We start from the raw sequence: 23,006 nt of genomic DNA, 5'->3' as shown, positions 1-23,006 counted from the left end.
TCAGATAGTTAGTATCGTTTAATACTTCAAATACCACACTATCTTAAGAGGAATTGTATGGTCTCAGGCCAGAGATGAGTAACACTTGCTTTAGCTCTGAGAGAGCATCTGCCAAGTGATCAAAAGGAATCATTCCAGTTGTCTCAAGCTATCAATTAGCTTTCTGTATGTTTCACTACCTCCTGATCCAGTGAAAAGTACAACACTTCAGTTTCAGACGAAGTATTTTGCTGTTGCTTAGGATACTTTAAATCATATGTGATCTGAAGTCAAATTGTCCAATATCAGTGTAAAACGCATCAATATTATCAGTTACTGGGATCTTGATAAATGAACCCATTAAATGCTGTCCTTCAGCATACTGCACTTTCAGCTTTTTCTAAGGCTCGTTCAGAAACACAGATTTTGTAAGTATTGCTGAAGCTAATGGAATAGGTCATGTCAAATATTTTGGCTCTGTTATGCCACTTTAATGTGAAATATACTAAGGTGTGGGTGGGTATATATATATAAACACACACACATATATACACGCATAGGTCATACTATCATTTCAGGCACAATTACTGCTTTCACAGGCTTGAATGGGCATTGCGTCTGTCCGGTACATCATTGGACAGCCTTAGAAAAGGAATTTTGTTGTTGGTAAAACTAGGAATTAAGAAATAAGAGATTTCATTAGCCAGTATGAACTTCAAATGCACAGTCATGTTCCCTAACTTTGCAGGTTGAAATTCAGTCAATTTTTTCTTGCCTTATCAAATGAGAAGAGCACAGAAATAATTAAAAAACCCCAACTCTTTAGTTAGTTAATCTGCCCAAAACCAACACAGACAATTTACATCTCTAATTTTTGGCATGAAGTTATAGGATACAATTAATATACAGATATAGGCAGTGGAGACCAAAATTGAAAATCTGTACACACAGGCCACCAAATATTGAAGCTTACTATCTCCTACATGCAACAAGTTCTACTAGACATGCAGTGAGAAAATATTTAATCGCTACTATCAGAAGTATGGTGGTCTAGACCCACCACTAGAGGGTGACAGAATATTATATTTAGTTATTAGTAGGCAGTGGTATTGTACGCATACATTACCAAACATACACTAGGACCACAAACTAGCTTTTGTTGACAGTCCTTTATGCTCTTTGAGTGGCTTCTCCTTGTTCTGGAGCTCAAGTCAAAGCCTTACTCTAAATCTTTCAAGTTCTTCAGAGGCTAGTAGTAGGGTTTCTTATGGACCTGCCTCTCCACCTAACATCATCATCTAATAATGGTTACCATTTTAAAAGAAAACAGAAGTCGAAGACACTGTAGGTAGGCCAAAGCAATGGAATGCTGCAGAAAAAGTATGACTGCCCTTTAAGAACAACACAAAGCCACATTTTTTTTTCCTCACCAAAATCTATTGTTTTACTAAAACACAAAGAAAAAGAGGGAAGAACATTTTGAAATACCAACAGAAAGAGAATGAAAGTAGAAGAGAAATAGGAAAAGGAAGGAAACAAAATAAATGCTACTGTAACTCTGATGATAATGAATATAATTATATTAATTAAAAGTACTGGTGCATGACCCTCAGTCCACAAAATTATTCTACTGCTATTATACTTTCAACAAAATGTGTGATGATGCAGATGTGAGTGATATTCTTCAGAGAAAGTGTTGAGAGTTGATCATTTTGCACAAAGATTGGGAAGTGCTGAGTTCAGTTCTTCCCTCCAGTTTTTACCAAACTCATGCTCTTCCTTCCAAATCTAGAGCAAAACAAACTTTCCCATCCACCTTGTACTCCCCTATTGTGTGCCGAAACTCCTTATGCATAATTGCCAAATTAAAGACTTAAATTAGGTTAAGGGGTTAAGCATTGCTCATCCAGCTGTGCTATTCTTTTCTAAGGAGAACTGCCTTGGGACTAATGGTCCTTATGACAGACAGGCACAGGGCGGGTGTCAATTCCTTAGAGGAAAGTGACACTGGGATTTCCCTCACCCCAAATTGTCCATTCACTCCTACAGCTGAGAAATGATTTTTGGTTATGGACATCCTGCTCAGCTTAGTGGTGTCAAACAGCAACAGCCTGTTGATGATATTCTGGCATCTCCACAACTTCCTTTGGGATATAATTTTACTTCCACTTTGAAAAGGTGCACTTTAAACCCTCATCTGTGTATCTGGCTAACCAAACAGCCGTTGAAACCTACACATGGGTTTTGATTCTCTTTCTAACTTGTGGCTGCCTTCTGGCTGCTGTTGGTTCTCCTGCCCCACCTCTGTTGGAACATAAACAACATCCATGTGATTGAGAGTAAATCAAGGACATGTTTTAACAAGGCAGTACTCTAAGAGCTTGATCCTTTAGACTACTGAATTTAATGGGAAGTCTTCTATTAACTTAAATGGAGTTTGGATCAGAGCTCAACACTGTTACTTCAATATTAATGAAAATTTTCATGTATTTCATGAAAAGAGGTAGGACTTGCCTAACAGAGGCTGAGAATCATTCCCAACTGATGAGCACTACTTTTGACCTGTGTTTCTTCAGAAGCATACCTAGAAATTACAACTGCCTATACTGACCTCATTTTGCTTTTTTAACATGCTAATCCAGTATATTGTTAGAAATATTGCCAGGAAGGAGGACTGTATAGATATGTATGTACACATACGTATGTTAACATCTTCAATTTACATACTGTATACATGCTTTATATTCAGCATTCTTATCTACTATAGCATATGATGCCATAATATATAGGAATTAAATAAATATTTTTCAATAAATTCATTCTACTAAGCAGTGCTCAACTGATATTGCTGTTTGAAATATAAAACCAAAAAGTCAGTGTTGTCTCAAAGAAAACAGAGTTGTTCAACTCACAGAGAAAAAAGTTGTTTCTTTTTCTTACTCTATTGATTTCACAAAATTAGCTAATGATCAAAGCCTTTCAGTTGAAGCAATATAATTTCAGTCACTTACAGACCAAACATTATCACAATACTTCTCTATTAACATCAGCAATTAAGCTTTCCTTTATAGTAAAATAGTCAGGAAATACATTCAGTATGTTCACAACATTCAGTAGATGCTCTTAGTACTATTGGATGCCTAGGTGTCCTCTAAATACATGCTGAGAGACCTCCTCAAGGGCAAAGACATCAGCCTCATGGCCAATACGACCAGCATAAACTTTCTATCAATGCAAACAGCTTTACTTGTGGGTGAACATAACCTATTCCAACCTTTGAAGATTTTTTTTACACAGCCAAAATGGTGTAACATAGATTTATTTAAAATGGAAAACAGGTGCTTCTCTTTAAATGAGAAACAAAGTGTTGGCATCCTCTCTACATAGAAAAGGAACATGTACTATGTGAGCATTTCATAGGGTAGAAGAGTTTAGCTTAGCTCCAGTTTTACACAAATATTTATCAGAAACCTACGTAGCTCCTGCACTGTCCCTCTTCATGACAGTGCCACGCATACATCTAGTGACTGGTGTCCGTCCTTGAGCCACACCGAGGAACTCGGTTTGTGGCCTCCATGACCAGAATGAAGGCTACATTCAGGTAACAGCAGTGATTATGTCAGCTGGTATCAGGAAGGTCCAGGCTGTGACCAAACTTAGGCAGGCCTGACTCAGCTTTAAATGAGTTATCTTCTGTACCGTGACATTAAAGGTAGATAGGAGGAAATTGCCTGAATATTTATGCAGCTCCTACAAAGCTTACCTAAGCTTAAGTTTGCATCTGCTGTCTTTGCTGTCTCTTTGGTGGAAGGAACATCTTGAATTGTTTATTCCTTCTCTCAGCTTTTCTGTGTTCACATAATCCTGTCCATTTTTAATGTTTTTGACATTTTAGGTCACTTCCAAACCCAAGCCTGTCTTTGAGAAGAACCTCTTCTAGCCTGCATAGGCTTAGCCATTTTATTAATACTCCTGTGGAGCTGCTTATGAGAGAATGACTTCTCTGCAGCATTTTCTCTTTCCTGCTTAGCTCTTTAACTCCTTTAGAGATTCCTTTGACTTAACTCTATACACTCTGGTAGAAAACTCATATGCATATTTGCAGTACAGCTGCCTTCCTACCTAAGTCACAAGAGGCTCTTAGCAAATGATGTTTCGTACTTTGTTAATTCCAGTCACCTATTGCAATAACAACATCTGGGACTCTAGAGAGTTCAGAAAGCTTTCTGACACATTCTTGATGTTTCAGAACAAAGGAGTAAGCCATGGGTTGTCATCTATAATTAGCTGAGGTGGCTCAGAAGAACATCTTCAAATCTAAATATACATTTTGTCATCATCTTCAGGGGATTGTCATGGATTCATTCAGGGTATGTAAGTAAAAATGGATGTTTTACGAATGTAACCTGGGTACATGTGATAAAGGATATGCAACTTTAATTTGATACAAGTGTTTTAATTCCCCAAATGGAAGCACTAGGCTAATAGCGAAATAGAGTTTTATTAAACTTCAAAAAACAAACACAGTTCCTCGCTAAATCAAAATCTGGCTTCTTGCAAGCCTGAGACATTTGTGCCATTTTTGGCAGAAATTATGTGAGAGCAGCTATCTGTTATTGCACTGCTGAATGTAAAGCTTCACATGATTTAGCCTCAAACTGAATTCATGGCATTAACTTAAATATAGATTGCTCTACATTTTCAGCTGCAGTAGGTAGTTGGTTTCCTTGCTAGAGAAGATGGTTGGATTTGTGTTATTATTTGATTAGACAATATTTTATAAATTTATATGTTCACTTAACAGATACTCATATAAATCACATATATAATTTTATTTACGATTCCTTGAAAATTTCTGACTACATCTTAGTAACTCTAGAAAGAATGAAAGACAGAAGCTTGAAGTACCTGCTGTAAAAGCCTTACATTATAGTTTTCCCAGACGGGGATTCTAATGTTTAATGGAAAAAAGGTAAAAGCTGTATATGCATGTCATTAGTCAACATCATGTCATCGTTCAACAAAAATAACAAGTTTTGTTATTGTTTTAAGGGAAATATTGCCAAATGCCTTGTAGCACTTTAGTAGCTACCAAAAAAACCAACCCCAAAACATCAAACATAACCATATTTTTTATTTATTCTTTCTTTGATGCTTTCACTGAGAACAGACTAAATTGTTTTATAAAATTCCAAAACATCTGCATGGACTCAGGCTAGATGTAATATAGGAATCTGTTGTCTCAAGAAGCAGAAACCAGGTGCCTTTCTGCCAACAGAGAAGGGATGCTGCTCTCCTTGTTTGCAATAACCAACTGACTAAAGCACTGACCAGGAGACCAGACAGTTCAGTCACCTACTCTGTCAAGACTTACTCAGAATTTTATTTTTAGAAAAAATGTCCTAAACTGCGTCAGCTGCTTATTTCAGGGAGGAGTGAGCCAGGATACAGTGCTTTCATATTTGAAGCTTGGCCACTAAGCAGAAAAGAATCTCAGATTAGTGGGCTACAAAAGACAAATTGTAGAGAGAGCACACCTGGTCTCCATTTTGCTTTTTACAAGTAGCTCAAACTTTTTCATGTATATTCCACAGTGAGCATATACATATACTCATGTACATAAAGACTTGAATCCCTTAGACTGTTCAACTGTATTACAGATACAGTGGCAGTGCAACAGATATTTTGGGTGCCTGGAAACTCTGGTTACAAATTGCTGTGATAATGGCATTAAGGCAATGTCAGTCGTACTAGATATGAACTTCATTTTTTTTTAATGAAATTTAATTACAAGGTGATGGGGTAGGAAAGCCACGTCTGTCATATACTTCAAGAAGCAATTTTACATGTCCAAAGGATTTGCACCATCCACAAAACTGAAAAGTGCCCAATGCACTTGCTGCAATGTCAAGTGAGGACACCACTCTGACTCAGATACAACACCAGTTTTGAAATATGCTTGAGTATTTTTAATTTTAGTAATATTTTCCTTGCTGAGCGGTTTTAACTTCAGCCATAGCTGCTAAAATATATCTGTATGAAACCTGAAGTTGTGTCACTACCCAGAGAGAATTAAAGATTCATTTAGCCAGAGAGAACAAAACGGGAAATGTCTTTGCACTATTCAAACAGTTACACTTATTTAAGCTGCAATAAACAATTGATAATTGTTTAAGCTGCTATAGTTAATATACATATATGTACCACTTATATGCACATATACATTATGTATGTTAGATACATAATATGCATATATTGTTATATAAATGTATGTAGATGCACATATATAATATATGAAAGCATTTAATATTTACTCATATATATATTTATTAAATATATGTATTTGAAAGATGCAGCAAAAACTCTAATGTCAGCCAGAAAAAAGGCTGGTTAAGCTAGAAAAAGTGCTTGTTTTATGAAAAAGTAAAAATGCAATTCACAGCATTTTATGTAATGCTGTACAAATTACCAGATACCAGAGACTGCATTTCTGGACCTGAATAGTACTAAAAGTTGCAACTAAGTGCAAATATAAAGACACTTGTTTACAATGCAAAGGCTTAGTCAGTACTATAAGCAATATGGCAATCTGCATTACAGAAGATATAATGCTTTGTAAAGTGATTTTTACTTTACGTATCAATTCCTACACACATGAACAAACTCAACAACAGCCCCATTAATTTCAATCATTATAAAAAAGGAGAATATGCAGGTAATAAACTGATAAATTAAATGGAGATTAATGCATAACTGACATTTACACAATCATATGTTTGCCTTCTTTACTGGGTGGTAGCCCTATTTTATAAAGACCTCACTAAAGCATTTAGAAGTGTACTAGAGATGGGCTTGCAATCCTGTTACTGAAGTTGCTGGTGACACGTCCACCCTTTTCAATTATGATTTTGTCAAATAACACAGTCTTAAATTATACATACTGGGTGCGCAAGTGACTTTTCTGTGCATGTGTGGGTGTGTGTGACAAACTCCAACCAGAACTGCTAAGCTTTGTCAAGAATGCACCCAGAGGAAAGCACTGTATGCCTCCCAAAAAATTTGGGTGCCCTTCCTTAGGATGTAAAGGCAGAGGTACTTGACATCTGGAAGGGACAATGACAGATGGTGTCAAAGATTGATATCTCATCTTCCCATGAAATCACACTCAAATTTATAAATGTGTATCATCTGAGAAAGCAGCTGAGGCTGTTCCTCCACATGGTATTGGTTGCTCTATATGATGAAGAGCAGGTAGCCTGTCCCTCATGTTTATCTCCAGTTTCCTTTAGCATGCACCCATGGCTATGAGTGTATGAAGGAGAAGTGAGGATGCAGAGGACAAGAGAAAGATGGGCTGAAGTAAAGATTTGCTGGAGGGGAGGGGAGGGGAGGGGAGGGGAGGGGAGGGGAGGGAAGGGAAAAAAAAAAGAAATGGGGAAAAAAAAAGAAACAGGGAAAAGAAGGCAAAGGGCTGAGTATTATGGAGAAGCCCACCATCCCAACCTGATACTCCACTCCCACCTCAGAGCTTGGGATGGAAACCAACATTCCTGAATTTCGTTATTCTGCTGTCAGGCAGAGGCTAAGAAATCTCCTGGCAAAAGGAGATTTACCCCATTTCTCTGCAATCTTCTATTGTGACCATTCCAGCATCTCAAATGGCCAAGATGGGTGTAGTGGATTCAACTTCAAGTCTGGTCTACTGAGGTATAACATGGCATATGTCCATTCCTTTGCTTTTCAGAAAAATGAAGAGTTGCAAATAAATGCAGAAAAACACACTAACTCTCACATACAAGCCCTACAATCACTAGTTGTTTAAAAACTGGCAATACTTTATGAAAAAAGTGGCATAATCAGTGTTCAAAAGTTAGGCAAGTGGTAGAGCCATGCCGTAGGAGGTGAAACACCTCCTGAACTAGAGACAGGGGACCCAAGCAGTATCCCTACCCTTGCCAGTTTGTGCCTGCCTCTTCCCACAGGCAGAGTCCCCTGGGAGGGAACAAGGAAGAAAGTTCGATAATTGGGTAACTCATCATTTGGATAGCAAGAGGGTGTCCTGATGTGATGTGAAGCACAAAGAACATCTTATAGCTGCCAGCCAGCTGACCCTGAACTCACTGAAGCTCTGCTATGAACATGAAGGGTGTAATATTGGTCATATATTCTGAAAAATTAAGTTCTAGATGTCCCTAGCACGACAGCCAAAATTACTGAAAACCTGATTTCACAATGATTTAGTTGTGTTTGAAAATACGGACAATACAAACTTCCTGCTCCAGAGTATTACTGAGAATTTCTTTACTCTAAAACACTGCTGGGAAGAGCAGCACAGAAAATCCTACAAAGAAGCAAGGTTAAACAACATGCAGTAAATACAACACGGGAGCATCCAGGGTGAACACCTGATTATAAGCATATGAAATGAGACTCACACGGAGTGAGGTATAAAATATAAAACATATCATGTGAGCAAATTATTAATAATGTATTAAAGCATTTTTGGAAAAGGTTATGTTACTTTTGGCATGTCTTAACTTTTGAGAATGAGGTTTTGAAGTCTTAATATTCTCTAAAAGCAGCTTTTATGGATGGTAATGTAACACATGGATGTAACAGACCACATGGACTCCAGACAATCTTAATAATGTATTATATATATTTCTTCATGCTTACATGTTTGTCTAAAGAACTACAACTCTTCTGGTGCCATATAAATATTTAATAATAATTTAGAATATACTGATATATTACATCTGGGTATTTTACATCCTTATTCCAAAATGGATTTGCTTTAGTTACATGCCAGCTCTGTTGGATTCATTGAGCGTGTTCATGAAAGTAAGCAATTAGTACTCAGCTTCATTAGGTTTACATTTTGATATTTTCCACACTAGAGGAAAACATGACATTATGGGCAGAATTTAAATAATTGCTTAAAAGTTAAGAAAATGCTTCAGTGCTTTTCTGACTAACAACAAATTTAAGTATTTGCACAAATAGATTCATGTACTGAACTGATCAACAATCTTTAATTTTTTTTTTCCAAATAAAGCCCTCAGAAAATGCCACAGTACACTTTTTTCTCTTGCCAAATAAAATAAACCCAAAATTAAAATCTCATTTTTTACATGTGCCATTTCAAAATTAAGCTATATAGTGTTATGTAAACAGTCCATGATGTGCTGAATAGGGACAGCCAAGTTATTTTCACAAGTGAAAAGTTGACTTCATGCATTTCTTCAAAACCTATTGGAATATTTTGCACTTTTTAGACCTATCTTTTGCTACTAAGCAGGCTATTTAAAAAATATAGTTTGTGTGGTACCCTTTCTGAAGGCAATGAGTATTTCTAGAACCAAACAGTCCTAAAACAGACATTAAAGATACCCTGTCATTCACTTAACTAAATGCATTAGTATTTATGATGGTAGCTATAAAATTAAAATGCATAAGACACAACCCCCCAAAATGAATGAGGTTACACCCATATTTCAGGCTTTTAAATTTAGAAGAAACACTGACCAAATACTAAGATAATGTAAGAAAGATGCATGAAAGGTCCATGTATGACTAATCATATAGTCTTCCTCTGAAAATGTGTCCAAATTAACAGAGAAGTATAGTGCAAGACCCAAAAAATATTCACAAATAACAAAAAGCTTTACTCATGCCATATATGCCAGTCCTTCATACTCCCATCTTTACCACTAAATACATTTTATTTATTTAACAAAAAAATAGCCGTATTTGTTTCAGACCCAAACATTGTTTTCAGACCTAAACCCAATGACTCTAACTGGTATGATTCTGAAGTTGCTCGATTGTTTTTTCACATTGACACACTGCAGTAATTTCTCATTCTTCTGTATATTTTAAAGTTTATAAAAAAATTTATTAGAGTCTATTACAAAATTATGGGCACTAAGAATGTTTGTACAAATCAATTTAGTACAGCAGCTGTGTACTGGGGATACACTGGTGTGTTCCAGTACAAAACCCTTATGGCCATCTATGCTGGGCTCACACGATTTGCTTGCTGGATGTAAAATAGAAAGTCACATATTTTTTTATGAAAAATTGCTATGTGAGCTGAGTTTGACTTTTTCTGATTGGAGATTACAAGGTAAAAAGCAGTACTTAACAAAAAAAAAAAAAAACAACAACAAAACAAACCCCAACCAAAAAACCCAAACCAAAAAACCACAAAACCAAACCAAACCCAGGCATTTTGTGTATGATTTTTTTTTTCCCCTTATAGGTATCATGGCAGGTACCTGACATTGCATTTGTTATATTGAGGCTTTTTTACCAGTATATCCTTCCTCTGTTGGAACTGCAGTGACACTCCCAGCCTGAGGAAGTGCTGTCCTTATGACCAGAAGGGGAAGGATACCTTTTCATGGGGAGATGACTGTGTTTATTGAGCATTTGCACCTTAAACCTGAGTTTAAGGTGATAACAAACAAGGCTATTTGCACTAAATACTGTGGCATTCAGCACCATATAAATGCTGAAAATGGTTTGCAATATGTCACTATATATATGTGTGTATATACATTATGTGTTACCTTGGATACAAGGCTTGCTCTGTAGGCAGCTAACTGCTTCAGATATTCCTTCTTGGCAGCTTCAGTTTTCTTTTTGTATACCTAAAAACAAAGAGTGTCACATTGGTAAATTAATCTGATTTTGTTTTTATATATCACCGTGTGTCTCATGCATCTTCATAAAGTCTTTCTAAGTAAACAGCCTTTCCTCCTCATATTGCTTACAGTGAAATAATAAACACCAAGTATTGTAAAGAAAATATTGTTCCAACTGTGAAACACCCTTTAACTACCCAGCAGTACTGAAAAAACATCTCTCATAGCATCTCATAGCATCTCAGGTTTAATTGTTCAAAGTGAAGTGTGGGGCGTACTTTCAAATGGGACCTTTAGGGATGGGGAAGACAAGCGTGGGCCTCTTCACTGGCTTCCACTTGTGAGACAAGTTAAACCCTCTAGGGAAGATGAGAATGTGCAGAAAGACATCTGAGCTAAATGAAGGAGATGACAGCACCACACAGATCGGCCAAGAGGTTTTCTCTCTTCCCCGGATAAACTGTTGGGGGCAGTCAAAGTAGCTTCATGGAGCTGCTAAGGATAATAAATGTTAGTCATTATTCCAGTCTTGATCCCATATCAGTCTAATTAACTTCTCAGAAGCATGGATCTATTTCTGTACATTTCTCTCAACTCAACATATTATTTTAAATGTGGCATGTGCACAATCTCATAATAGATTAAAGAGCTTGGAGAAGCACTTCGATTTTGCCCAGATTTCAAGATCAAAGATGATCTGCAGAGTTAGGTAGGACTTCATAGAACTACAGATGATGTTAGCAAAGCATACATAGATATCTGTGACATAGAATTGAAAGATCACAGGAGGAGAACCAGTTTCTGATCCACGGAGCCTTGCTGTTAGCCATGTCAGTGACAGATCTGGGAATAAGTCAGCATTTCTCTTTGCAAGTATTATCACAAGTTTCTCACTACTTAATGTTTTGGGTTTGGGTTTTTTTTTTTCCCCTGAAAGAGTAGATTCAGGAGTCATACAAGCATCTTGGCTTCATGTAACTAAGCAGGATTGACTGTTAGCCTCCTCTTTGCAGGGGAAAATTTAAAAACCAGTTAAATGGAAGGTTTAAAAGTGAGGGAGACAAATAAAGGGAAAGGAAATTTAATTTTTCATTGCTGTTATATTTGATAATTTTTAGGTCACAAGCCAGAGGTTAATTCATGTGTTCCTGGACATCTGAAATTCACAATATTGCACAAAATGGAACTGCAGCTTTGAGCCTCTGCTGTTCAGTTCCCCAGCCAAGTGCACAACCTGGGTACCTGTGGAAAGCCTCATGAAGATGGTTGAGACTACCCACCTTCCCCCTCCCATTCCACACTGCCTAGTTAACTGAGCTATTGATTAAAAGGTAAAAGATAGGCAAAGCTATTTATGACAGTTTTGGTCTGTTCTGAATTCCACAGCTGGAAAACACACACGTACATCTCCTTCCCAGAAGGATAAACTTTGTGAAACTTTAAAGTGATCTCTTTTGATCTTCCAGTGCTCCAGTAAAACCAGCAGTCCTGTAATGGAGAGGATTTGGCAGCACAGAGTGAACGCACAGAGGACAATACAGTTGCAGACTACAAAATGAGAGTGGTAGTGTCAGGCTGGAAGGATCCAGTACAACACCATTTTTATAAAGAATGTGCTCAAGATACTTTTTTTTTTTTTTTTTTTTTTCCCACTGAGGCTTTGCTTTCAGAGACAGAACAAACCTCAGATACGGGCTGGTAAAACTCAGAGGCTGCCTAAAAGGATTAAAGATTTTGCTTCCCAGGGAAGCAAAAGATCATAATGGAAACAGAGAAGTCTTAGACTTCTAAAATTGTAAATATAAAGACAGAGAGGAAAAAAGATTGGTTTTAACTGTGCAACTGTATCTGTGCACCCTTGTAATTTCTCCAGATTAAGATAAATATAGAGTGTTGGCTTATCTCCTATTGTTTTGCAAAAAAAAAAAAAAAAAAAAAGGTAGCAATTTGCTTTTTAAGTTGTAATCGCTTGTGATTATTAGGGAAATGTAGTGTTTGCTTTGAAAATGAATAAAAAAATAGTAAACAATCTGTTCCTAGCTGCTAAAATGAATTTAGCTTGACCTACAGAACAAAGACTGTTATACCGCTTTGTATATTGCAATGCTTCTGCATCATTCTGATAGCTAGTTTAAAAAACAGAGCTGAACAAAGAATTTTACACAGAATAATGATCTTCAAAAGATCATGTATCTACTACTTCCACATTGGATTTTATTTTGCATTAAACAAATATAAAAAATACACACTGCTGCTGTGCTCTTACAGTCAGACCATATTGAAAGAGTCCTCTGGGACCTGACTTTCCCTCAAATAGTCATACTGCACTAGGTTAACTCAATAATATGAAGCTAACAATAATTCTGTAAAACTCCATATAAAACATCACTACTTCATAGGAACATCATCATACAGCCATTATTTAATTGTTTCCTACCTATACATCTACCGTGTTCAGTGTACACATTGTCTTGCCCTCTTTTCTTGGGTCTTCTGGTGAGCCAATAATGAACACTACGTCTTCCATGGTAATATAAACATTAACCATGTAATAGAAGGTCATTATAGTCAGAAAGTCCTTAGTGGATGGGGAAAAGTTTTTGATGACTCCAGCCTGCTTCGACGTTTTGCATTGGTGAGAACAGCCCCTGCAAGCTGGCTTGTCTGGAGGGCGGTCAGCTCACCCCACTTTGTGCTTCTAAGGGCATTGGCATGTCCTCTGAGGACAACAGCTTGAACCCTCACTGTCTATATACTGTTGTCCTTTTGAAGATGCCCACTGTTCAGGTCAGCAGGCAAGTGGGCTGACGATTCTCATGCTAGTTTTTGAAATTCTGATTGGTCCTGGCTTACATGAAAAATTAGGGTAAGTCCTGCCTGTCTGTGGAGCTGTTAGTTTTCATGAGTATCAACAAGGTCTGGCTGTCAATATTTTTCTCCAAAGGCAAATGAATGTGGCCCTGGCAGTGGGTACCAGTTTGCTGCATTTGTGCTAGGCTGCACTTTTACTGGGTGCTTATGAAGGCAGGGGAAGTGGGGCACGTCCCCAGCACTTGCAGCAGCACCTCAAACAGGTATGAGCAAGTCAGCTGCGCCTCTCAAACTCTTTTTTTTCTGCATCTGTGAGAATTTTTAGCCCTCAGGCTTAAATAGTTTTGTGTTGTAGTAAGTATAACAGAGTTGCATCCTTGCAGTGCTTTTGGGGAGGGAAAAGGCTGTGTTGCCATTCAAGTGTGCTCTAGAAAATGGCTGAAGCTCTTTTGAGTTTCATGCTTAAGACAGTGTCAAATTACGAAACACATAATTTCCAATAATATATTTAACATTCTTCCCGTATCAAGAAGCAGACTTCTGTTCTGTTGCTTGTCTATGGTGTATAGTGGGAATATTTGATTTTATTTTTAAGACCTCAGAAATCTCTTATAAGGTCATTTTCCCATCCTCCATCAAGCAAGCAACAATTATTAAATAAGTAAATTGACAGGAGCATATACTTATGGAATTAAGTCATTTCTATCTTGCTTTAATTCAATTAACATGATAATTGAATGTCAACTGATTTTCATTCAGGCAGTAAAGGCCCATTCTGATTCAGCAGCAGATTTATTTCTTCACACAATATTTTATTTTCTGTATTGTCCTGGTTGTGGAAATTGAATGTTGGCAGAAAAAAACATCATTTCTGTATATGCAGGGTGGGTCAGTTTAATTTATTCTTATTCTCTTCAGCTTGTTATAGAAACCCCAAAACACCAAGATTACATTCATTTGTCTACAAATGGAAGCTGCTGGCATTATTTTCCTACTGTGCTTCACGAATGCAAATTTACACAGCATAATACACAGGTCCGTCCTTATTTAATTACATTTCTGAAGTGCACCCAGTAAGGTAGCTTCAAGTTCCCTTACACCGTTGAGCAAATCATGCAACAATATAGAAGATACTTTACAAAAGGAGTAGGTATGAAACTCTACTTTGTGCATATAAGTATATGCGATAGCATTGGAATTAGGCCACCAGGGAAAACGGATGCCCTGGGCTCTACCATGGTAACGTCACAGCCTGGTACCAGCCCCTAGGTTCCCCAGGCTGACCATACCTGTGGGCTACCAGTACTGTAGCAGCCTACCTCAAGGGCCGACTCTTTTTATTAATAGTGTTGCACAGCCTTAAACGGACTGCTCCAAAGTTTCATTTGGAGATAGAGTGGTTGTGGGTTATATAGTTAGCCACAAGCACTCACAAATACGAGGTTTACTGAATTAAAACCACAGTAGAATATCTGCATTTCTGTTTTATGATGCCAACTTTTGGTCATGTTTTGCTTTATGTATTTTAACTGCTGCTTAGTTCTTGTCTTCCTGGATCATAAATTCCTTGAGGCAGGTTTTGTGTCTCCTGTGTTCTTCTACGTGTTGGGTAATATGAAACTCATGGCTGATATATATAACTGAAATATACCTGTAATGCCTTGAGCCAAATTTTTGTTCTGGTTAGCTGTCTTTTCCCAATGAACTTCCTCTCAGCTTGCTTGTGAAGGAGTATCAACACAGTCACAAAACACCATGCAGCAGGACTCCTGCCCTGTCCCATGAGGCTTGCACCCTTGTTCCCTTAGGGGAACAGATGTCCCTTCTCCTAGTCATCGTCACAAGAGCCAAAAAAGGCACTCAGTCATTTGCAAACATCCTCAGTTTTGAGTATCAGGTACTAATGGAAGAAGACATCAGTGACCACAGCCCCCTTTGATAATAGAGCTACACTGACTGATGATCTTAGGAGAAAAAGAGACTTTCAGAATTTGTGCCTCCTGGTAGTCTAAAAAAGCTTTGTCTCCTAGCTGACAAAGCACATTACAAAGAACCATGCTACTTCCCTAGCTTTGCCTAAATAGCTGGTACGAGGATGACAAAGAAGGGGAAGTTTTCAATTTATCTTGTGGATGTCTCCTTAGAGCTGACACTTACAAGAAAGTTATGTTTGTCTTTTTAAAGTGATGTAAAGGTGCCCACATTTATTTTGATGGAAGTGTTCCATAACCGTCCCCCCCCCTCCCAAAATAGTACATGCAAAAATAGCAAATCAAAAAGCAACACGACCGATTTTGTCTCTTTGGTCTCTGCAGTCTTATTACCCATGGGAATGTCATTTTCACAGGCTACAGTTACAGGAATGGCATCTGATAAAATACAGTAGGCTGCAATCCAGAATTAAATTCCACATTCAGATTGTCGTTCCTGGCCCTACATACCTAGGCTCATAAAGAAAACTTGTATTTTTTCCAAGTGGGAGACATATCTCTAGTTTTAATCTTCTGATTTTGCAGCAAAGGCACCTAGAGCTGCACACGCTCATCTAAAATATGGAGAGAGATATTCCCACAGCAGTCAGAAAAAAAATTCCTCAGAATTGCTTAATGGATACTGAAATATGTTACCATTTGATTTTTAATCTAGGTACATACAGTAACAGAAAGAGGCCCAGGGCTAGCTGTATGGCTCAGCAGTCTCTTTGACTGTAGAGCATGAAAAAGACACTGATGACATATTAGAGGCTTAGGGGAAAGGATTCAGTCTTTCTGGCATACAGGGGAAAGATCACAGGCCAAATTCAGCTCTAGCACAAACAGTGAGACTCGATGGAGATCACTGGAAATTGCAGCCGTGTGCACCAGGCCTAGATTTGACCTTGCAGGCTTGATGCTTGCAGCTTACAGGAGCAAGGCTGCACGTTTTATCAGAACCACATTGGATGAAACTTAGGCACAAAAAAAATGACATTAAACACATGATTTATGTGGTGATTATTTGCACTTGCTGGTATTCTTCTTTAAAAAAAAATAAGATTGTGAGCTGGAATGGAGCATAATAATTGGGCCTAAATCCAGTTTTGTGCGCAAATGATTTAAAGCCATGTTCCTATCAGGCTCAAATATATGGATAAAGGGTGGGGAAGAAGAATAAGTAGAAAATTAAGGCAATCATTTATACATGTTGCTGCAGCAGTACTTGGAATCTGGGGTGCTTTTGGCCCAGCTCCTTTCAAGTGCAACAAGAAGGCGAAGTGCAGTTAAAGTCAACGCTCTTAACTTGGCAGCCACGTGCTGTATTTATCTGGAAGCTGTGTCCATTTCATGTAGCAAATGGATATTAGCAATTCACCCGGAGCAGAGGGGTGTCTGATGTTCCCCATGACTTCAGTGCTCCTGGGAGGCTGAGGAAGACCAAGCTGCCAGGTGGGCTGGTAAGGGGGCCAGCAGACAATAGCCTGTATTACCCTATACAGAGTAAGATGCAGCAGCTCCTGTGGTGACCTCCATTAATTTTATTTTTTTTGTGGCACAGGGGAAGGTTTCCCATCCCCAGTGCACAGCACAGTCCTGCTCAGCTCAGCTCTAGGGGGGGAAGAGGGAAGCACTAGGTGCCAAAAGTCCTGCAGCAAGAATGCATTGCAAACAGGGGGCCTGCCACTGCCCGCTTCTGAAGTCAGTGGAAGTTAAGGGTTTAGCATCTGGCTCTGTGGAAATCAAGGCAAAACAACAATCTGAAGATACAAATTTACATATGTACATACATATACATATACATAGACATAAGTTTGTATTTGCGTGTATGCCTGCCTATTCTTGGCCCATTCATGTTCCAGCTCATTAAGCTTGCAGAGGAAGGGAGAAGGAGCAGACACCTGGGTGAGGGCCAGTTGTTTTAAATTCTTGATGCACCTGTCTAAAGGTGCAAAGGGTAGAGTGCAATTTCATTACAGAAATTTTTCAAGATAAACAGCTGATCTCCCAAACAAGCCTAAGATGCAACACTAGGGAAAGTGACTTTGCTGGTGCAAGTAGGTGGGAGGGGAGGTGTAAGGTTGCTGTCTGTGGTGCCTATTCCTGAATCTATTTTCCTTTAACACACTTTGGTAGTGGGCATACACAGTTGTGCCTTCACTTCCTATTCTCATTTACAAAAATAATAGTTAAATTTAAATCTTGCATGGTTGTTTATCTACTAAACTGAAGATACATTCTCATCCCCTTACAGGTGTGTTAAAGCTATTCCTTGGAGATTGCATGAAGATAGCAATTTAAAAAAGGTCTTTTTTAATGGGGGGAACAAGAGGTAGGATAACAAATACCTGCATGAGTATACAAGCATGAATAAGGGTGAACAAACTGTAAATTTATATTTTCAAAATGTTACTATCTTGACCTGATGGTCTGCGTATTCTCTGGAGCTGTTTTGGCAGCCACACTGCAGTCCCCTGAGCTGTCTCACGTCCTGGCCACCTCACAGGCACAGCCACGCAACAGGAATGCAATGGCCTTTCCACCCATGGGATGAGCTCATTTGTCACATCAGGCAATGGGACAGCAACATGGCATCACACCCCAGGAGGTGTGATGGGAGGAGGAGCTAGGTTAGGTTTTCCCGGAGGCCAGCCAGAGCGAAGGCCTCTTGAAACACTGATCTTGGATCCATTTAGATGTGACTTGTGGTGTCTCATGTCATGAGAGAAGCTTTGGAGACATGAAGGGTTGGCCAGCATTACTTATAAACTTTCTCCTCATCTACCCGATTCATCCCAGCACTGGACAATGTGCTGCTACATCTAAAACTTCCCTGTAATCAAAAGAGAGACTTACAAAACACTGTTGTTTTTCATCCCCAGATCAGCCTGGGTTATTTTTAGTGACCAAAATAGAAACCCTTGAAAGCTTATGGGTTACAGTGAAAAGGTTAACAGCATCACAAATGGTGACACTAATGCACAAGGACTTCAGTTTACTTAAGTATTGGTAACATACAATCCAAGTTCCATCAGATGTTATAGAATAAGCCGCAGCTTTTATCTAGCGGGTCTTTGAGCACCAATGAGGAGTAAATGATTTGATTTTGTGAGCTCCGAGGATTTGTCAGTTGCCTCATAAGTATAATTCTGGCTCTTCATATTCCTGCTGCTTCTAATTTAGCAGGACAGGCTCATAATTGAAGCAAATTAACTATTTACACTTGCCACTTCTACCAGGGGAAGAGGACACATCAGCAGGAAAGAATGAGTGGGAAATTAAATTCTTCCCACTTGTGTCAGATCTGCCCTTATATAAACACATTAACAGTAATTTCATGAGGCGTCAAACATAGGAATAAATACTGAGGGATAAAATAATGAGGTGTTGCTATTGAGCTGAACTGTTGCATCTAATATTACTGTGCATGAATTATGCAGCCTGAAAGAAGGCATATGTTACAGCACTCAAACAGTTGTTTCACCTGCTTCTTCCGATCATTAAGTTTTGGGTCCCCTAGGTGAATCCATCCTTCTTCCAGCTGTAAGGCCAGTGCAACATTTAAGTAAACACACAGAAAGACATACACACATAGACACATATATGCACACTAAGCTGTTCATAGGAGGCCAGATTTGTTCCTGCTAGAATTCCAGTTAAGTCACTGAAAAGTTACACCAGAGATTAATTTTGTTGAATGTTGAATAGACATTCAGTTCCATTTTTAGAATAATAGCACATTTATTAAGGTCTTTGGCTGAAGTTTTAAAGTTACATTAATGTAAACAAGAACATTTTGTTTGTAATTTGCCACATCTATTACAGCTTTACTAGGACTCCAATTAGAAACTTAAGGTTCATTTAGTACATGCACATCTGGTACTGATTTAAAATGACTTTCCTTTTTCATTTAAGGACAGAAAAATGACCTAAGTAGCCTTTTTACCCAGTTTGAACCAGCATTCTGTCTGAAAGCCAGAGACCTGACCATTTAGCATACTGAACTCTCTTTCCTGGGGGCTGTTTTTCTCCCCTTTGCTGTAAAAATGTGTGCAAAGGGCAAATATGTACATAAATAAGCTATAAACCCAGGATGCACAGAAGTATAGTACTGACTAAGGAGAAAACAGTGTTTGTGATCCTAAGAGAAGAACTAGAAAAGCCATTGAATATATTCCCTGTGCTACGGCTACAGCACTGAGGAGAATGCACCTCAACATACTACGGCTACAGCTGCTCTTCATTCACAAGTTTATTAAACTGAACGGTTTCAGAAAATATTTACAGTGAAAAATAAAGGAAAACACACAGTCCCTGCTTCTGATCATGTGTAATTATTGTACCAAATTCAGAATTTGAGAAGAAACTATGACAAAGTCCACCATGACCACTAATGTCCCTTTAATTTCTAGACTCCTCTGTGTAGATAGATTTGGACAAAAAAACACAGACACACAGCAGCACTGTTTGAAAATGGCCCTTGTGCACTAAGCTATAGCATACAACCCAAAAATGCAAATGTCTTCATATGGTAAAATGAGAGTGGAAGTACACTATCTAACAAGTTGCAATATTCTCACAGTAAGACCATCTGAGTGTGATCCATTTCATGCATAACTTCCCCCTAAATTCAGTAAGGAACTCCCTATCATCTAGTTCACAATAACATTTCCTTTTTTGTCATTCAAATCCTGTTTTCTCAAACAACATTTTTCTAGTTCATTCAGTTTGAAAAACATACGTGATTCTTGTACAAACCCTTTCAAGCTACACTCTAATATGTCAGGTTATCAAAATTTTGTTGCAAAGACTTGGACATACATATACTGCCCTTAGGTCATTACTTTACTGAGTTTCAGTACCTTTATTTATTCTATGGTCAATCTTCAGGAATAAACAAGAATTCTATGCATTTCAGAAAAAGCTGGCTCAGGTCATGGGAACAAAGAAGATTTCATTTTGGCATGAAGACATGAAGTTATTCTTCTTTCTCAATAGCTGCATTATGTTCTACTTTCTGATTCATTTGTATTTACTATTTTAATAGTAGAAGGAGTTCCAATTCAGAAAACATAATTTGGAAACATAATTCTATTTAAATTCCAGAATAAGCATTAGCTTCCAAAACATAAAAGCCAGAAGCTTTATGATAATCGAATCCTTTTCAGCAAGTAGAATTCATCAATAAAATATTCCTCTAATGATGTTATTGTTTCTTTATTTAACTATTTTTGAATTTCTGAAGCTTCTTCAATGCCAAATTCCAAATGCTACATTAATCATTTGTATTTTTAGAGTCCAATTTTCCTAGCAGATACATAGGTTTCCTAACAGTTACTGATGCTCTGGATCTGAAAAATTAGGGCTTTAAAATACAGACTATCTAGTCAGTTAAGATGTCTTGTAATCATTACTTTGTACTATTAGATCCCTAATGGAATAAAGAATGAGTTTAAATTTATTCTAGAAAATAGGATTGCCATTTTTTTTTTAAATAAGGACTATCTTTTATCCTTTTTTGTACAGTGCTAGATTAGAAAGGGCCTGGGCCTGGAGTTTTAACAATGTGCTTAATAGATGATAATGAATAGGCAAAATGAGTCAAAGAGCAACAAAGATATGCTAACCCAAACTCTTGGAATAATTGGCTTAAAAATCTAGTTGCAGCCATTTTTTCAAGGATGTGTCATTTGGATTCCATAACACATCATTCTGCTGTGTTCCAACTTAAATTAAGGAAAACAGAGATAAAGAAAATAAATTTTGTTCTGCTGTTCTAGGGTAGGACTTACTCAATTATTGCTTTCAACCACAAATACGAAATCCAAGTATAGCTGGAAATTTAGGGTTTTATGCACTTTTCTTAAACAGAACTCTATGGAAAGACTTCATTTTTCTGCTGGTACCACTAACATGACAAGCTCAAAGGAAATGTGAGTTTTATAGTCTTTTAGCTTTATATCCATTACATGGTCTTGGGACTTTTATTCATTAAGTCAAGTTTTGTGTTGTAAGCAGAGCAAACACTATGGAAGGAAAAACTGCACCCCTGCAACAGCCACAAATTAAGGGTCATTATGAAAAATGGTTGAGGAAACCAAGCACAAGTTTGCCTAAATAAATAATTTTTGCTTGGTTTCATCACTAGAGAGATGTAAGATTCACTAGAGAGACAGGGTCCTGAGAAGTCCAGGCCTTTCATCATTTCAGAAAAATTTGGATCCCCAATCCCACGGATAAGCAAGATGGGTCCAAGATACAGATGTAACTACTTGGAGCACTCCTGAGATACATGTTTGGAGGTCCAGATTTCAACCCAGGGAGTGATTCAGGGCAAAGACCTTTCTTTGCAGTAGGAACCAATTTAGGCCAGATGCCACAGTCTATAGTTTCTCAGCTTTGGCCAGAGGTCCTGGCAAAGCACAGTGGGGACAGCAGGCTGCTTCCTACACGTTTGGGCAGTCTGTTGAGCAGTGGCTGTTCCTGGTGTGGCTCAGCACTGTCCCTCCTGCTGGCTGGCAGGTACATGGGACAACAAGGAATGGCATCAAAACCTCTTGCATGTGGATTTAACCACAAGCATAGTCCCTAATTTTTCTGAGTCAAAAGTGAACACCCATTATCATGGTCCCAAAAAGTAAAGTTTGACTATGACAAAACTGTGGTACTGGGAGGTCTAAACAGCCTGTCAGATCTGGGACATAACTTCAGCCTTTGCTGGACATACTAAAAAGGGGAGAAGAAAGAAAGAACACAACAAAATAAACCCAATGTGCTAAGCCAAGTGACTTCTCTGATCCCTGCGTTTAGAAAGTTACCTTTCCTCCAGCTAAACCTTCCAAATGTTGACCTTATTCAATGGTGGATACTAGATGAATAAGATATTTTTTTTTAGCTAGTTAGTCAATGAGTACCAAATCTTGAATCTTATTACACTGATATTTTTAACAGGGATCAAGATGTACCACCTATGCCATCCAGTTATTAGCAAAGTAAAATTCTTAAGCCTAAATGGTTTTACCTACCAAAAAATCACATCAAAATTTTCCTTTTAATTCTTAGCCTTATTAAGTATAATTTTGTAATAATAATATGCGCAGTGTGAATGAATGAGATGTGCTTTTGTCCCAGTACTTTTCTTCTTTCTGTGCTGACATCATCTCCCACCCAGGTCTCCTGCAGCCAGTATAACTCTCACTCAGCATATCCTTTCCCTCCATATCTGTTTATTTCTTAAAGTTCTCATTTATTTATCTACCCAATCCATCCTGTTCACAGTTAGTAAAAATGCAACCAATAACAATAGAAAAGCAATGGTATCCAATAGCAAGGATGAATGGTATTTGCCAACCATCACCACATGAAAATGATGAGTTTCCAGAGTTGCCCACTTTTACATAACATCTGACTGACTTGGAGGGGTTTCTGCAAAGGTTCAGATCCAGCTCTGCTGGCCTTATTGCAGAACCAAGGCCTTTCCATGGGAAATGGAAGTAACTATGGGATGTGTTTTCCAGAGCCCACATGTATGCTGGAGGATACCCCAGAACAACGTCGATTTTCCAGGGTTCATGCTAGTCATGATGTGAGTCAACAC

At 38.1% G+C, this 23,006-nt stretch overlaps 1 protein-coding gene across 7 annotated transcripts in view; it reads right to left on the bottom strand.

Moving 5' to 3' along the window:
- TOX (thymocyte selection associated high mobility group box) overlaps window positions 1-23,006 on the bottom strand; it is a 229,060-nt gene that overhangs the window by 18,710 nt on the left and 187,344 nt on the right. For all 7 annotated transcript variants that reach the window (XM_080380400.1, XM_080380403.1, XM_080380401.1 and 4 more), the window contains one exon: window positions 10,551-10,631. In XM_080380400.1, the coding sequence (XP_080236526.1) occupies window positions 10,551-10,631 (81 nt within the window). The remainder of the gene's footprint in view (window positions 1-10,550; window positions 10,632-23,006) is intronic.

This window comes from Falco punctatus (genome assembly GCF_963210335.1).
Source record: "Falco punctatus genome assembly, chromosome: 3".
Classification (NCBI taxonomy): Eukaryota; Metazoa; Chordata; class Aves; order Falconiformes; family Falconidae; genus Falco; species Falco punctatus.
Note: the sequence above shows the minus strand (reverse complement) of the source record. Positions and strands in the feature narration are given on the sequence as shown.